The sequence below is a fragment of the Takifugu rubripes genome, chromosome 12 (assembly GCF_901000725.2).
Source record: "Takifugu rubripes chromosome 12, fTakRub1.2, whole genome shotgun sequence".
NCBI lineage: Eukaryota > Metazoa > Chordata > Actinopteri > Tetraodontiformes > Tetraodontidae > Takifugu > Takifugu rubripes.
In genome coordinates, this window is record NC_042296.1 from 7,066,402 (window position 1) to 7,081,935 (window position 15,534).

The 15,534-nt window shown below is 52.1% G+C and overlaps 1 protein-coding gene, 1 long non-coding RNA gene and 4 other non-coding genes across 7 annotated transcripts; 5 read left to right on the forward strand and 1 right to left on the reverse strand.

Moving 5' to 3' along the window:
• Positions 1-48: 48 nt before the first annotated feature.
• On the forward strand, positions 49-1,759 carry LOC105417164 (uncharacterized). The gene is made up of 6 exons (XR_964945.2): positions 49-208; positions 598-781; positions 1,010-1,055; positions 1,225-1,270; positions 1,465-1,503; positions 1,675-1,759. It is a non-coding gene; the product is annotated as an uncharacterized lncRNA (long non-coding RNA).
• LOC115251879 (small nucleolar RNA SNORA16B/SNORA16A family) lies at positions 811-945 on the forward strand. The gene has a single exon (XR_003890393.1). It is a non-coding gene; the product is annotated as a small nucleolar RNA SNORA16B/SNORA16A family (small nucleolar RNA).
• LOC115251878 (small nucleolar RNA SNORD103/SNORD85) lies at positions 1,088-1,160 on the forward strand. The gene has a single exon (XR_003890392.1). It is a non-coding gene; the product is annotated as a small nucleolar RNA SNORD103/SNORD85 (small nucleolar RNA).
• On the forward strand, positions 1,294-1,421 carry LOC115251874 (small nucleolar RNA SNORA44). Its single transcript, XR_003890388.1, has one exon. It is a non-coding gene; the product is annotated as a small nucleolar RNA SNORA44 (small nucleolar RNA).
• Positions 1,535-1,606, forward strand: LOC115251877 (small nucleolar RNA SNORD99). The gene has a single exon (XR_003890391.1). It is a non-coding gene; the product is annotated as a small nucleolar RNA SNORD99 (small nucleolar RNA).
• A 41-nt stretch (positions 1,760-1,800) lies between the features above and the next one.
• Positions 1,801-6,289, reverse strand: ctps1a (CTP synthase 1a). Of its 2 annotated transcripts, none has more exons than XM_003969071.3 (18): positions 6,093-6,289; positions 5,018-5,199; positions 4,772-4,942; positions 4,588-4,688; positions 4,400-4,516; positions 3,958-4,041; positions 3,804-3,884; positions 3,589-3,740; positions 3,388-3,520; positions 3,227-3,315; positions 3,052-3,146; positions 2,926-2,988; positions 2,740-2,783; positions 2,574-2,670; positions 2,452-2,507; positions 2,284-2,380; positions 2,070-2,214; positions 1,801-2,004 (listed from the first exon to the last, which is right to left on the reverse strand). In XM_003969071.3, the coding sequence occupies exons 2-18, from the start codon at positions 5,184-5,186 to the stop codon at positions 1,920-1,922; spliced, it is 1,779 nt and encodes a 592-aa protein (XP_003969120.1). In that variant the 5' UTR covers positions 5,187-5,199; positions 6,093-6,289; the 3' UTR covers positions 1,801-1,919. The 2 variants fall into 2 exon arrangements, with proteins under 2 accessions (XP_003969120.1, XP_029701231.1); XM_029845371.1 differs by lacking the exon at positions 6,093-6,289 and adding an exon at positions 5,472-5,627.
• Positions 6,290-15,534: the final 9,245 nt, after the last annotated feature.

The following is a 15,534-nucleotide window of genomic DNA, read 5'->3' on the forward strand; positions in this document are numbered from 1 at the left end:
AGTAACAATAAACCGAACGGTGGGAGCGTTTGTTTCAAACGCTAGAAACTTCATATCCCATCGTGCACCTGGGGGGCACGTGGGCCGGATAGACCAATCAGCAGCGGGCGGCGCTGCAGAGCGCATATTAAAGCGCGAGACCGACGCTCTTCCGCCCTCTCTTCCACAACTCCACGAGGGTGAAATGTAGGAGCAACTTAGTGCTTTGGTGAGTTTTAAAGTTACTGTTATTAGTTTTTCCACATTAGTATCTGTTAAGAATATTTGCTTGCACATATTCCAGTTATTTGAACTGGATACATCAAACGTTTGTATAGTTAGCTTTAGCACATGTAGCGAACGTAGGCCAAAAGTCTTACTTCATCATGTCGTCTTGCTTTTAAAAACCCGCAACTTTTGCTACTTTCGTGTTCTGGTCACATGGTTTCCCACCTCCTTCAGCTTTTCTTTTTAAACCTGAGCTTTCAATGCTTTCATGAACCACGTGGTTGGCCCACGACGCCTTTAGATTCTTTGGCGTTTAACATCAACTCCAGATTCTTCTAGATTAGTGTAATGGGGTGAACATTTCTAAAGGTACGGTCTCCTTCCCCGCAGATGGAAGTCACCGAAATGTCCAACGAGACGCCCACGCGCCTGAAAGCCGTATTGGGCTCCTCCTCATGGGCGGCTGTGGCCCTCCACCAGGGAGCGGATCATCACATGAGCCCAGAAGGTTGAGGCCTACTGACAGAATCATGGCTGACTGGGGCGAGCAGGAGCTCCATCCACCACTCCAGAGGTGAGCTCCTCCCCTGGGAGCCTGCCCCTGATGGCTCCTATCGAAGCCGCCCGTGCACTCTGTAGCAGCGGGCGGTCAAACGGAAGCCGAGATGAAACCTTTCACCGACGGTCGCTGTTCAGTTTAAAGTAACTGCTCCAGCAACATTTAGGGGAAGGACACCTGCTCTTGGAAGCATTCAAGTCTGCTGTCTGCACATTCAGACGTCTAATCCTACTGTCTCTGCAGGTGATGCCGGACCTGGAGGGACCAGTGATGGCGGGTTTATTACCAGGTGAGTCCGCCTCCGTCCTCCTGTAGACCAGTTCTGGCTATGATGACACACTTGCCCTCACTGAGATCAGGCTTGACTGAGACACTCGTACTCTCCTGAGCCACATTTCCCCCCCCTAAACTGTTGTTGGAATCACAGAAATTGGCCTTTAATGACTGTTTTCCTGCAGGTGCCCCCTGAAGGCTGGCTGGACCAGGCACCAGAGTCCTGCTGAGGTAATTTCAGTGGTTAGATGCTAACGCATGCTATCCTAAGGATCCAGGCTTGTCTGTAGTTCTGGGTTCTCCATGTGCGTGCAAGAAAACAGGGCAGTCTTTGACTGCTGTGGCCTCATGTCATCAGCAGCCACTCAGCTGTCCGACAGTAGCAACTGTTGAGACTCCTTCAGTAACCAGTGATCTCTCTGCAGACCTGTGCTGAGCCCCCCCCACCCCAGCCCACCTGCTGGGTAAGTTCAGTGACTTTTGGTCATTTGATGTTCTGATCTGTGATGACACCAAATCAATGAGGACTGCTGGATGAAGCTTGCGGATATGGGACTGAGATCAGCCCAACGCAGGACCTTCATGAGGAGCGCTCCAAAAAAATGCCAAGTCTTTATTTGCTGCTCTCATTCCAGGGTAGAGGAACATCACCTGTCCAGAGAAGTGGCTACACTGGACATCAATGAAAATGCATCTTAAGCCAATAAAGAATCAACCTCATTTTTGTCTCTGCTTCATAACTTCATACATGACACAAGCTGCTTGGTTGAGTTTTTATTTCTTGACATGAGTTTAAATGCTGCAAACAGTAAAATGGGTATTTACATATAAGGCCACAGAGGCTGGGGAACTGGCCCCAATCCCACAGGTCTGGGGCTCGTCACTCACTGGAGATGGACGGTAGCTTCAGCTCTGATATCTCAGAGTCTGGGGTGCTGCTGCCACTCTGGTCACTGTAAGTGTCCCTGCAGCAGCACAAAATAAAGCTTAAGCGTCAGCTCAAAGCCCAACACAGACATGGTGATGTTACCGTGGAGACAAGCGGCAGCCCTTCTGCAGGTAGCTCTGCAGCTTCCCAGCTGAGGCCAGCAGCAGACCCAGGTAAGGAGGCGACGGCTTGATGGGCCGAGAGGTGAACTCGGGGTGATACTGGACACCCACGAAGTACGGATGGTCTGAGGAGGATCAACAGGTGAGCGACAGTTCGGGGTTACCTGGGCAGGTGTTGCCAGCTGCATCCTTACCATCAAGCTCGATGACCTCCATCCTCTCGCCCTCGATGTCCTGACCCACAAAGCGGAAGCCCTTGTCTTCAAAGTGACTCTTGAGTTCTGGGTTCACCTGAGCAGAGGGAGCCGAGCTCAACATTCACGCGCTACAACGGCGAGCGAGCGCGGCAGGATCATACGCACCTCAAAGCGATGTCGGTGCCGCTCCTCCACGTACTCGGCGTCTCCGTAGAGTTTGCCTGCAAAACAGAGGGTGGGTGAGACGGGCGGCGCCGTGGCGAGCTCGTTCTGAGTAGGTTCCTTACGCAGGATGCTGCTGGGGGACTTGAAGAGCGTCCGCCTCTTCCCGAGCCTCATGGTCCCGCCCATCTGCCCGGGGTTGTGCTCCGGCATGTCGATCACCTGTGGACAGAATCAGACCTCAAGAACAGCTCTGAGGTCGGGTCAAAGGTCGGTCCGGGTCTAACGTACCACCGGGTGCTTCGTTTCTGGGTCGAACTCTGTCGAGTTGGCGTCTGAGCAGAACAGGAAACAGGAGAAAGTCAAATATCCTCACAACTAGAAGCTTTTCTGACATTTAAAACACGAGTTCTCATTATTTTGGTAGTCATGAGCCAATCGATCACCACGGTAACCAAACGATAATGTGGCGCTCACCTTCCCAGCCCAGCTCGTTCCTGGCGAACTCGCACACAGCCAGCTGCATCCCGAGACAAACGCCTGCAGGGACAAACAAACGTCAGCCGGAGCTTCTGGCGCCGGCGCCCGGACGCACGTCCTCACCTAGAAAAGGTTTCTTCTGCTTCCTGGCCCAGCTGATGGCGTGGATCTTCCCTTCAGTTCCTCGGACGCCGAAGCCTCCAGGGACCAGGACGCCGCTGAGGAGAGGCGAGACAGAGGGAGAGTGAGTGAGCGAGCGGGCGTGGCCAACACCACGGAGGCGGAGCTCCTCACTCACCCGGAGCTGCAGAGCTTCTGCCACGCCTCGTGGTACTTCACCGGCTCCTCCTGCAGGGTGCTCGGCTCCAGACACGCCGAGTCGATGTACTGAGGAGGAGCGACGTGGTTACGGCGTGTTGTGTGTTTAGGACCGGAAGATTAAAGAAGGCACCTTCATACCTTGACCTCCAGTTTGTGGCTGATGGCCAGAGCCGAGTGCTCCAGGGCCTTGATGACGGAGGCATAGGAGTCGGAGAACTTGGTGTACTTTCCCACCAGCGCTATGGAGCACTGCTCCAGCAGCCTGTCCGACCTGCCGACACGTCCACACTTTAGATACCAGCAGCAAAACGAGGCAAAGGCCGCGGGGCCGGGACCCACCTGTCCGACATCTCCTTCCACTTGGTCAGCATCTTCCTGGGCCTGGTCTCGATGGGCATGTTCAGCCTCCGGCTCAGGTAGCTCACCACGCCCTGGCTCTCCAGCAGCAGCGGCACCCTGTAGATGGACGACACGTCGTGCACGCAGATGACCTGCGAGGAGACGGCCGGGTCAGTTCAGATCAGAGGCCTGGGTCGGGGGGGGGGCAGCGTTACCTGCTCGGGTTCCACGTGGCAGAACATGGAGATCTTTTCTTTGACCGAGGTCTCCAGAGCGGTGGTGCAGCGGCACATGATCTGTGAGCAGAAGTCAGAGGTCAGGGGATGATTAAAGGCATTGATCAGGATCCTCATCGATCAGCTGACTCACAAGATCGGGGGACAGACCCAGACCTCTGAGCTCTCTGACGCTGTTCTGGGTGGGTTTGGTCTTCTGCTCTCCGGTGGTGCCGGGCTGGACAGAAAAACAAGAGTTTAACCGGCTCAAACACCAAAAATGATGTTTTTAGAACAGGAACTGCCCCCCCTCCCCCCACTCATCCTAACAAAGAAACCAGAAGTGAACTCAAGCCGTTGGACTGCAGATCAACCTCGAAACTCCAAGATTGGCACAAATAACGAGCAGTCAGCAGCCCTGAGTCAGCACGAGTTCCTATCAGGCCCAAAAAGACCAGCTTGTGGCTCCGCTGGGGGTTTAATCAGATCCTGTTTGATAAAAGATCCTTCCCTAATATCTTTACGATCGTTTCAGAGGTCTCGGGTCGGTGCTGGTGCAGCTAAGAGGGAACCGCCTGAAGGGGGCGCTCTGGTACCTGTGGGATCAGACTGACGTGGATGTTGCAGAAGTTCTCCCTCTTCACTTTAAACTGGAACTGCCTGAAGGCCTCGATGAACGGCATGCTCTCGATATCTCCGACCGTCCCTCCTAACTGCACACACACACACACACACTCAGTGACATGAAGCACAACACACACGTTACAGTGAGACACCAGCTCACCTCGATGACACAAACTTGAGGCTCCACGTCGTCGTCATCTACCGACACTTTGGCCTGTTTCACCACCCACTCCTGGATGGCGTCCGTGATGTGCGGCACCACTGAAGAAGAGAACCAAAGCAGATCTATGGGTCAACGTCCCCCGTCGATCGTGGCGTGACCCGTCGACCGATGGCAGTCTTACCCTGCACCGTCTTGCCCAGGTAATCTCCCCTCCTCTCCTTGTTGATGACAGACTGGTAAATCTTGCCGGTGGTCAGGTTATTGTCTCTGGTCAGCCGGATGTCCAGGAAACGCTCGTAGTTCCCCAGATCCAAGTCCACCTCGCCGCCGTCGTCCAGCACAAACACTTCCCCTGCACGGCAGTACAGAATCATCACACACAGTCATCGATGCTGTTCGATAACGACCCAGACGTCCTCTGATCTACCGTGCTCATAAGGAGAAAAGGTGCCAGCGTCGATGTTGATGTAGGGGTCGATTTTGATGGCGGTGACATGCAGGCCGCACGACTTCAAGATGGTGCCCACGCTGCTCGCTATGATGCCTTTGCCAATGCCAGAGATGACCCCTCCGGTTACCAGGATGTACTTCATCATTGTGCTCTGGTTTCTGAAAGAAAAACCATTCAATCAAATCTAGGAAAAAATGGAATGTGTCTTTTTATTTGCCTGAAAGCAAACGCTAGACAACTTCCCCGCTTTTGAACAAAAAAGAACTTTTTGCAGAGGCTCCAGAAGAAGAAATTAGAAACATTCATGTTAAAGTCCTCATCAGAAAAGTGACCAAATCTTTGGGTACCGCTTTAACGTGGCACAACGACGTTAACAAGTTAACTGATATATTTCACTTTAAAAAGGAAAAACTAAACACTGTTCACGAACCAAAATAGTAGCACGACGCTTTAGTAAAAGGAAGGATTCTTGTGGTTGCATCTCTAAAACAGAGACAAACAACGTTTCTGATCAACCCAGCGAGCCGCGGCGGTGTGGCGTTAGTTGCTAAATGCTAGGATGCTACAAACGAGTAGTAGTAACACCGACATTAAAGTCAACGAGCCTAAGGGTTATCCCGTTCGCGTTTGAATAAACGGTTTGCACACAGTAAATGTTAACAGTGAGCAAGCTCTTGTTTGAAAAACACAGCAAAGATGCTCCCAAGAAGCTAACCAAAGTTTAGCTTTGGAGCTCGAAGCTAACGAACGAAGAGCCGAGGAGTTTCCGGGTGCTGCCTTCACAGTAAAAGCGAAATGTATCTACGAGTTTAAAAAAAAATCAAGAGATGCATAACTAAGCATGATAAATTTAGAATATTCCGTTAATACTTTCGATTGACAATGCAATTGTACAGCTTTGACACGCGTTTACACTGTAAAGTTATATTAAAATGGTTTCCCACATTTTATTGTTTCCCAACCGGAAGTTAGCACGACGCATGGCCATCAGCGGCTAACCAAACTACGAACTAGCAAACGTCTACGGTTTCAGCGTCACATTTAAACTCACCAAAATATTGATGGGCCCGAACTATCAGTCCAAGCAATGGAAGGCGGCCACCGTCCGCGATTTCTGCGGTCAGAAATGAGAAATATGATGTCGAGCAGGGCCGCGTTGTGTCTCCGGATCCCCTACAGACTCATCCGTCCTCAGCTGGAGTCGACACGTGCGGACCACGACTCATCGCCGCGCGCTGCATCGACCCGTGCTGCCTTCACGTCACCTGGGGAAAAAGAGAACACAGAAACAATGTTTTCAATGTTAACGTCCCATCCTCGCCTGCTGTTATTAATATCCATCACATCGTTCCAGAGGATGATTATTCAATTATTTTAATCAATGAACTGGTTAAACTTCACAAAAATATGTATTTTATATATAAATGACGTGTTACCTACAAAACGTTAACGTAGTGTAGTGCAAGATAATCCACGAATGCGACGCCTTTATTTCTTTTCTGAAATAAGGAGTAAAACTCAATCCCCAAAATATCAAAAATAGTAATAAATAAATGAGGTTTTTGAAATCAGAAGAAAACAAGGCAACACGCGCGGCTTGCGCAGACCACCAGGGGGCGCTCGCGCTTCACGTCGACGTCTCAGGCGACAGAAAACAGGAAATAAAATAAATGTACTTTTCTCCTGAGGAGAAGCTGCCAGCAGGCTGATAAAGAAATGCTTGATTTAGCCTGACAGCGTGTTAGAGGTATTTATCAGAACACATTTCCCAGCTTCGAGCCTCTTTGAATTAATCACATCTCGCTTCCAAGGGGCAGAGAATAAGAAAAACCTCTCCAACGCTGCACAGTTCATGTTCGTGCTTCCTTAAACCCACAAAGAACGACAGCAGCGCTCGCCAGTGAGCTTTTGTCAGACGCTCTTCTGCTCTGATAGATGCAACAATGCGTCAGTGTGGCTGTGATGTAATCTGCTGCTCAGCCGGGATCGATCCTGCAGCGGGAACGCTTCGGCGCTCTGAAGAGCGGACATGTTTTCCCCGTGGGGGTTACGACACAATGCTTCCTCTTTCTCTCCCAGACGCGCAGCAGCACTTTGGGCCGCGCGGCTCCGCGTGCAGTAATTGGCCGCGGCGCTCTGCGACGGCGTGCGGTGGAAAAGGTCAACGGTCCTGCGATGTGGGCTGGAGCGCGTTATTGTCATTGTGTTGGGTGTGATGGGGAGTCCGGGGGGGCTCACAAATTTGTCCAACTGTGTCCTGTGGGGCTGTAGCACCGAGGGGTCCGCCGGGCCCTCTGCTGCGGGGCTCCGGGGTGGGAGCTGAACGTCCAAACCACCCAAACGATGTTTCAGAGTCGACTGGCGCTTCTCTGCAGGAGCCAAATCTCTGCCAGAGTATCTGGAGGAGGGGGGGGGGGGGTTAATGAGGGTTTTAATTCATTTTTGAGCAGAGCTGTGATTGAATTAAACTCCCACAGAAGGGCTGGATCCTCCGCTCACCACCGGCCATTTCCTCCTATTAGAGGCAGAAGGCAGCAGACGGGTCCGGCTGCGGGTTTAAAAATCACCGCGTTCATTTTTATGTCTATAACTGTTACAGGAAATGTTCACGCTGTTCCATCCAAGCGAGTCCCGCCAACACTGAGCGGTTAGCCTAGCTTAGCATGACAGGACACGCTCGTCCACCCATCGGGACCAGAGCTCAGCTGGCAATCGTGACCTTTCACCTTGTAGCTAAAACCAGAGGAACGCTCCACTTAGACACGGATCCCAGCAGAGGAACTGGTCTAGAGGAAGAACTATCTGGGGCACCTTTCCAAGGCCTAACCCAGCTGCCCCCCCCCCCCCCCCCCAGACGTCCACCTTTTATTATGGTTTCATTTTCGGGGGGAAGTGGTTGATCCAGCTTTATTTATGTCAGCGGTTAAACAAACATTCGTTCCAGAAATGCAGAGATCGTGTGTTGTTTTGGATTTATGCGGCTGGGGGGGGCAGCGGTGGTGGTGGTGGTGTGTGAGGGGGAGGGGGTGTTTTTGGAGCCTTCCCTCTGCAGCCGCACCACAACAGGACCACCAACCCTGACGCGTAGGACGGTCATGGTCAGGAGAGGCCGAGAGGGAAAAAACACCAGCGAGGACGCCAACGTAAACCGCCCCCCCAGGCGGTGTTGGGGAGGAGGACCTCGTCCGAGGGCAGCAGGGTGACATTCAGACCCCCGGCTCACACACACACACACACACGTACGTGAGAGCTTTAAAAACTAAAGCAGAGGACGAGAGGAAGGTTCGCCCTCGTCTCCCTCTTACCTCCATCAGGAGGTTTTGATTTACGTTTCCAGGAATAACGCCGCCGAGACTGGGAGAGAGACGGCTAATATCATTACGCAGCCAATGGAAGGACAGAGATGGAGCGGTGGGTCGGGACGAGCCGGCCACCGCCAGGGTTCAACCCCCCACGGACCGGCTACCGATCTGGGCGTACAGCCGCCTCGCTCCCGTGTCCAAGCCTGAAGGAAGAGGCACTTAAGTAGCACCGACCCGAGCGCTAGCAGCTAACGTTTGAAGGATGCCGATATGAGACAGTTAGCAGCGCGAATCATTTGCTTCTTGCTTGTGTTTCCACTGCTGTGTAGGACAGATGGTCAAGGCTACATTGGCTACATTAGTGACCTCATAGCGCCACAGCACCGTGTAGCTAGCAAAGAAATTTAGCTCAATTCAAGGAGTACAAAGCTGAGGATCATCTGTGGGGGGGTCTGGTTGTTAACCTGCAACAGAAAAAGGGTACAAAGGTACAGTTTGGCGCTCAGCTAGTTAGCGTGATGGCTAAGGCCAATGAAAACATCATGGCTAAAATCACCAGTTGGGGGAAGAGCGCCATGATTTTTGTGGTTGACGGTTCTCTGGATCTTCTCCTGTTGTCGACCTGAACGAGTCTAAACCGAAAGGAAAACCGGGTCAGATTTCACAACGGGACACGGGTCAAACTCCGGCTGACTCCGGCAGCAGCGCTGGCAAACTGACAGGTACGATCACCGAGGAGTTAATGAGCAAACGGACGGCAGGTGCAGCCAAACCAGTGGCTCGAAGCTCTGAGGCACAGGTTAGCCTCTCCCACAAGCTAGCAACGCGAGTCATGACGGGTCAGACGAATGCAACCGTATAATAACAGTAATAATAACAACAGTAATAAAGGCTGATCCTTTAATCGGCAGGTTGTCGGTGGCTCGGGGAGGCCGAAGCCCGGCCTCTGTGATCCGCGGAGAGAACTCGTCCCCGCTTTCGCCTCTGGCTTATTGAATTCCCTCCAGCCGCCGCAGGAGGAAAATCCTAATTGACAATTTCACGCTGGCTCCCGCCCTCCCCCGTTATTCATTTCCTATCATTAGCCCGCGATGGCTCTTAACAGTATCCCATCTCCTTATTAAACCGACTTACACGTTTCCTCCGCTTCGCCGTCGCCACGGCGCCCCGCTCACCGCCGGGCCCCTGGCGAGCGCCGACTTTGAGGAGCTGAATTGGTTGTGTAATTGTCTGTTGCGTAACCGAGCGAATTAGGCGGGAGGTGCGTTTGAAACGAGGCCGCGGATTGGTAACGCCGAAGAGCGGCGGTAGCTTTCAGCGGTGTTGAGTAAAGGAGGGATGTGTGTGTGTGTGTGTGTGTGTGTGTGTGTGTGTGTGTGTGTGTGTGTGTGTGTGTGTGTGTGTTCAGGGACAGGGATAAAGCTGATGCGTAGGTCTGGTGTAACAGCATGACTCATCACTACTGAGCTGATGGACACGCTGCCCCTCCCCCACCGAGGAACCCACTGTCATGATCAAACAATACAGCCAGTCAAACCGGTTAAATCCATAATCCCAACTAATCATGCGGCTTCCCACTTCGTTTGCTCCCGAGTCACCTGTCAATCAGGGGTTTCCGTGGGACTATTTTCTTCCGAGCAACAGAACGCCGCCGCCTCTTCTCTGACCCAGACTGCGGTGGTGACGGGTTCCAACCTCCGTGCAAACAGTGATTCCAGCCAGGAATGCGGAAAGGTCAGACTCTGACATCAGCCGATCCCAAACGGGCACGTTCCACCACAGCTGGTCTGAGCTGGAAGCTAACCAAAGAGCCGCAGACGCACAGTTAGCCCGAGCGCTAACTGGCCTTAAAAATAAACGTACAAAAAGTACGTCGGCGAAACAAAATGAGGTCAGACTGTTTTTCTTCCTGAAGGCAGATTGTTGCCATGTGTTACCATAGTAACAGGATCAAAAGGTGACACGATGTCACCCGAATCACAACCAAGGAGGAGTTTTCCAGAACGAGGCAGGAAGTTGATAAAGTAGTTCGGCTCGTCTCCACGGCGACCAGAAGGTGTGAGCGAAGCGGATGTTTCCTCCATAAATCAGCCTGACGGTAGAATTAATAAATGCTAGTCCACTTCCTGTTGGGAATCACAGCCCCCCCCCCCCCCCCCCCACAGCATCAGTGGGCGTCGGCCACCCCGACCCTGGTTGTCCTCGCTCACAACCTTCACCTCACATGAAAGGTTTGGTTTATGCTAACGTGGCGCTCCAGCATGTTGACGTACATGTAGCAGAAACAGAGTAGAAATGGTTTTACACAAACACAACAAAAAAACAACACGTTCAGCACAAAGACAGAGACGAGCTGTTTTTCCCATCACGGACAGAATGTCTCGCTAGCAGGGAACACTCGCGGCTCGCTGATAAGGCTTAAAAACACTCGTTACTTGGCTCCTCCGGCTCCAAAACTAATTCCTGTAAATCCTGTAACCAAAGTCCCTCTTTTATTGTAGAGAGACATAAAACCTGACTGATAAATCAACGCATCAAAGAGGGAGACGGCGTTAGCGCCCCCTATTGGCCGCAGGAGACTCAGCAGGAATCCGTCCATCCAACAGCCCCGTAGCATTAGCCTACGTTAGCTACGTTAGCTAAATCGAGGGCATAAAGCCCAAACATCCTCAAGTAAATGTTGAATAATAATTAAAATGGTGAATTGGCAGCATGCTAATGTCAACTAGCACCATCAGAAATAAGGGTTTGTTGTCGGTGAAAGGAGAACAACCCCCCCCCCCTCCCCCACCATCCCCGTGGGAGCAGATTTTACCAGGACAACCAGGCGACAGATTGCCAGCGCCCAGGGACAGGCGGAAGGTGGAGGGAGGTGATTCCTGCCGGAGAGGCTGCAGCGCTCCTCTGCTAAAGTGCAGCCGCTCACACATGAAGCGAAGCCGCTCGCCGACTCCTCTTTCCTCATAACCTGCAGCAGATCAAGCGTGCGCCATTTAGCTGCTGAGGCATGAAATAACACAGACGGAGAGCTCAGGGGAGAGATTCTCTTTCTCCTTTTTCCCGGGAAAAGACGAGCAGAGCGGAGGTGCCTTCCGCACTCCTCCGTGCTCCCATAATGTTACTGTCTTCAGTTATTTTCGTCTCAGTGGCCATAAATCGCGCTTTCGTCCAATCGATGTGTTTTAGCCAGCACTTTGTCACTAGCGCTGCAGCTAGGAGGCTAATTGAATTTAGCTTCCTTCGCTGCTGACAAGTGGCCGAGCGGACGCTCACTGGGAACGACGTTTGTTTGTTATATTGTTATTGCGGCGCTGCTGCCATCATAATCCAATATTCCTCCAGGCCCATGTCCTGAGCTGGTTGGATGTGTTTTGCTGGGAGAAATTCTCCGCTAATGAAATCTGTAGCATCCTTAAATGATTCCGTAATGTAATCAAGGAGAAAATGCGCCTCCATAAATAATTCATAATGGCGGCGGGGTCATATTTGGGAGCAGAGGTGACTTTGGCTTTGGAATAGTTCATCCCGACTTTGCCGCTTTGTTGTGTTTTGTCGGGTTTCCCGTCGACGATACCTGGCGGGGAAGCGCACGCGCGGAGGAGAAGCTGCAAAAGAAACGGGAGCCGTGACAACGTGAGGAGAACCACTCGGCTAAACCATCAAACTCCCGTCCGGTGAGAGTTCTCTCCGTCCGCTTTGATCTGTCCCATTGTTCTTTATATCGCTCCTGCAGTTCAACCATCCCACTGTCTTCTCGGAGCTGTTAGCATCCATCGTTTGCTCCTTTCAGACTGAGGCCTCGTTCGGCATATTAGCAGAAGCTAATCGCCAGTCATTAAGCCAACTTCTTAAATCTCTAAATGCAAATTTGCTGAATGGTACAATCCTTTTTTTTTTGTAAACTGGAAATGGAAAGCTAAGCTCACGAGGGGCTAGTTAGCAGTTAGCTGGCTGGTTTTAAAGGTTGAAATGGGTCTCGGCCTCATTGTGAATATGAATGACTTGTTAGCAACTCCCTAACACTAAATAAAATGGCTAAAATGTGTGGAACATGGGAGCTAGAGCCCTGGGATGGTGGTTCCATGGTGGTTCTCTTCCTTCTAAGGTCTCATCCGAGGTTCCTTCATGTCGAGCAACAACGACAACGCAACTGGTTAGCAACATCGAAAAGGTTAGCAACATCTCTAGACCAGGATAACTTGACCTGCTGCTTTAGCCAGCCAATCGCGGGCTTCATTCTATCGCCATGGAAACGGCTAACTGCACCGTTTGTTAAAATCACAATGTTTGTTTCAGAAGAAAAGACTTTGATGGATAAAGCTCCTCTCCTGCAGTCGGACGCTGGCTAATTGACTCCGCACCTGTGCACAGAACCGTGGGGCTTATTTTGAGAGCCGCAGGTGTAACACGGCAACGCAGGATCGAAGAGCGACGGAACAGCTGCGACACGGAACTGCGAAGTCGGTCGGAAGGCAACAACAGAAGCTGGAGTCAGAAGCGTGAGAGAATCCAATAATTCAGAAGACCTGCTACTAAAGCTACTAAACAGCCATAAACGAGTAGAATTAGCTTCATGCTACACGGGAAAGCAAATATGTCCAATGTTTCACGGTGCATCTCTCTTTGCGTCACTTCTGGAGCTTCTGTTTCACGACCTTCGTGACATGAACAGGCTCAAAAATACCCGTCCAACCAGCAGAGAAGTTTGAATTCTGAAAAATATGTTTTCTGTTCTGGTTTCAGATGTGGGAACTGAAGCCGCGTCTGAAACCAGCAGGACAGGATCCAGTCGCAGCCGGGCTCAGAGGCCGAGCTGAGGTTCTGCTCGGTCCTTTCTGGGGCCGAGAGGGGCGACGCTTCCACGGAAAAGGGAAAAAGGGCCTTAAAAACTAAAATAACCTGATCAGTTGAAACGGGGCACCAAAAAATACAAATGGAAAGAAATGTGGGCCGAGTACGGATCCCTGAGGGATCCCACAGCCGATGCTCCTGCGATTTGGCCCTTCCACGTGATCTACTCTGCCAGGACGAGTTCTTGAAACGATGATTATTATTAATTTTGTTCTGAAGGCTAGCGGAGTTGACAGGAGCAGAGAGGAGCAAAAACAATCATCTGAGGACTGATGGAGCCAAGAGGCCACGAGGATAACTGCCCCAAGGGCAACCGGGGGGGGGGGGGGGCATATCCACCAACGTTGGCCACAGGACCTGGAAGAACTGTTGCTTTCCTGTAGCCTATTAAAATAGCCTCCTGCGCTGCACCGTTAGCATGAGCAGAGAGCTGTGGGTTCACCTCTGAGACCTCACCAGGGCATCAGCTAACCCTGACTGGCAGTGAAAAGGAGACCTTCCATTAGCTTGTGCAGCTAGCTCTTGTCCCACAGAGATGCTAACAGGGGCTAATGCCCCCCCAGTGGTACTGAGTATGGAAGGAGGTATAGAAGGATGGACGGATGGACAGATGGACGGATGCGGACAGCTTTATATCTGTAATCTAACGTGGCGAGGTATCAGGCAAACCTCGAGGTGGGGGGTGGGGGGGCTCCACCCGGGGCCGTCTGCTCCCCAGGGGGGGCAGAAGGTGTAGAATGTGACGTGAAGGACGAATCACGGGGTTCGGGCAGGACAAGGACATGTCAATGACCTCCGCGCTAACGCTAACCCAGCTGCACCACCATGTGAGGACGGCCCTTAAATACCTCACCGAGGTGTCGGACCCACAATGCAACACTGCGTCCGTCCCTCTGTCCTTCTGTCCATCCTCCGTCTCCTCCCTCACTCCTCCCCCTCTCAGTGTCCCGCTATCAACAAAGGAGAGGGCTCCACATGTGTTTGTGTGTGTGTGTGTGTGTGTGTGTGTGTGAGACAATGCCTCATTTCATTCAGCTGCTGTTGTGTGCGTGAGAGTGTGTGTTTGTGCACCGCCTCAGGAGCGACAGCTTGCAGCTACGCTCGATCCTCACACCCTGCTATTACTGCAGCACGCACACACACACACACACACACACACACACACACACACACACACGCACACACACACACATGGATCCTATGCACAATGAGACATTGTATCACATCAAACAAGCCCACCAACAGAGCTTGTGGCGATAGTTGCTGCCAATTGCCTACGTGCAGCTGTAATTATCGTGTTATTACACATGTGTGTTTGTGTTTTGTTGCGTTATAATAACGAGGATTCGAGCCGTCGGCCACTGAACACAGCCAAAACGCTCATTTGCATCTCCACTTGTTGCCCATCACTCGATCTGTTTCCAGAATCTGCTGATGTCAGCTTTGTTAGCGCTACGTGTGTAAATGCTAACCGTGGATTCGGCGCCACAGCGGGGCTGCCGGGTTTCACTTCGGCCCGTTATGCCAACATTCTTACAGGACTGAGTGCTGTTTTGTCAGGTGTTATAATACCTGTGAAGTAACGCGCTTCAGCTGCCACTTATCTCCTAGCGCCGCGGCGCCGCTAACAGGAAATGTCAGGAAACCGTTTAGCTTTTTACATCTGAGACGACCAGAAACTCGCACACGCTCAGGCAGCGCAGATGTTTAGCATCAGCAGAATCTGAAATCACGCTATTTGTTGCTGTTCTCGCTGAGGGGAGGGGGCGGGGCTTATGGGCCTCGCCGGCGTTCAGCGTCTTCCCATCGTGCTGCAGGCAAATAAACAGATCTTTTGTTTAGGTTCTTGGAGGAGCCATAAAAAGCAGACTTTGCCCCCCCCCCCCCCCCTTCCTCCCCCCCGTGCAGCAGATGGTTAATGATTCATGGACGCCGTGCACGTGCTTGGGCAAGTGTAGCATGACTGCGTGGATGTGCAGCAACAACACCGCGGCCTGTCAGAGAGCCACGGTGTCGCTCTGACGCAGCTTATCGGGTCTGTTCGGGATCATTATGGGATGGAAACGCTGGAACGTGTCAGGTATGGCGTCAGATCACCACTTTGTCTTTCCCCCCCTCGTAGACGTGCACGAGCGGAACGTGCTCGCGCACGTGTTTGGCTGCAGAGGAGGGAAGTAAACATGGACCCGCTGAGATGGCGGCACCACGGCGGTTCCTGCCCCCCCCCCCCTTCCACGTTAGCTTTAATGAATGAAGTGATGATCTCAGAGGTAACCATGTAACCAGAGCTCGGGCGCCTCGGCAACCAGCCCGCCGCGGCCTCGGCAGATGGTCCAAGCT

Bases quoted from the DNA above. Each gene is read 5' to 3' on its own strand.
- ctps1a (XM_003969071.3), bottom strand. From the start codon at position 5,186: ATGATGAAGTACATCCTGGTAACCGGAGGGGTCATCTCTGGCATTGGC. The intron at 4,689-4,771 runs GTAAGACTGCCA...TCTCTTCTTCAG, and splicing joins CCTGGGCAAGACGGTGCAGG to TGGTGCCGCACATCACGGAC. The intron at 3,741-3,803 runs GTAACGCTGCCC...GTCTCCTCGCAG, and splicing joins GCCACGTGGAACCCGAGCAG to GTCATCTGCGTGCACGACGT.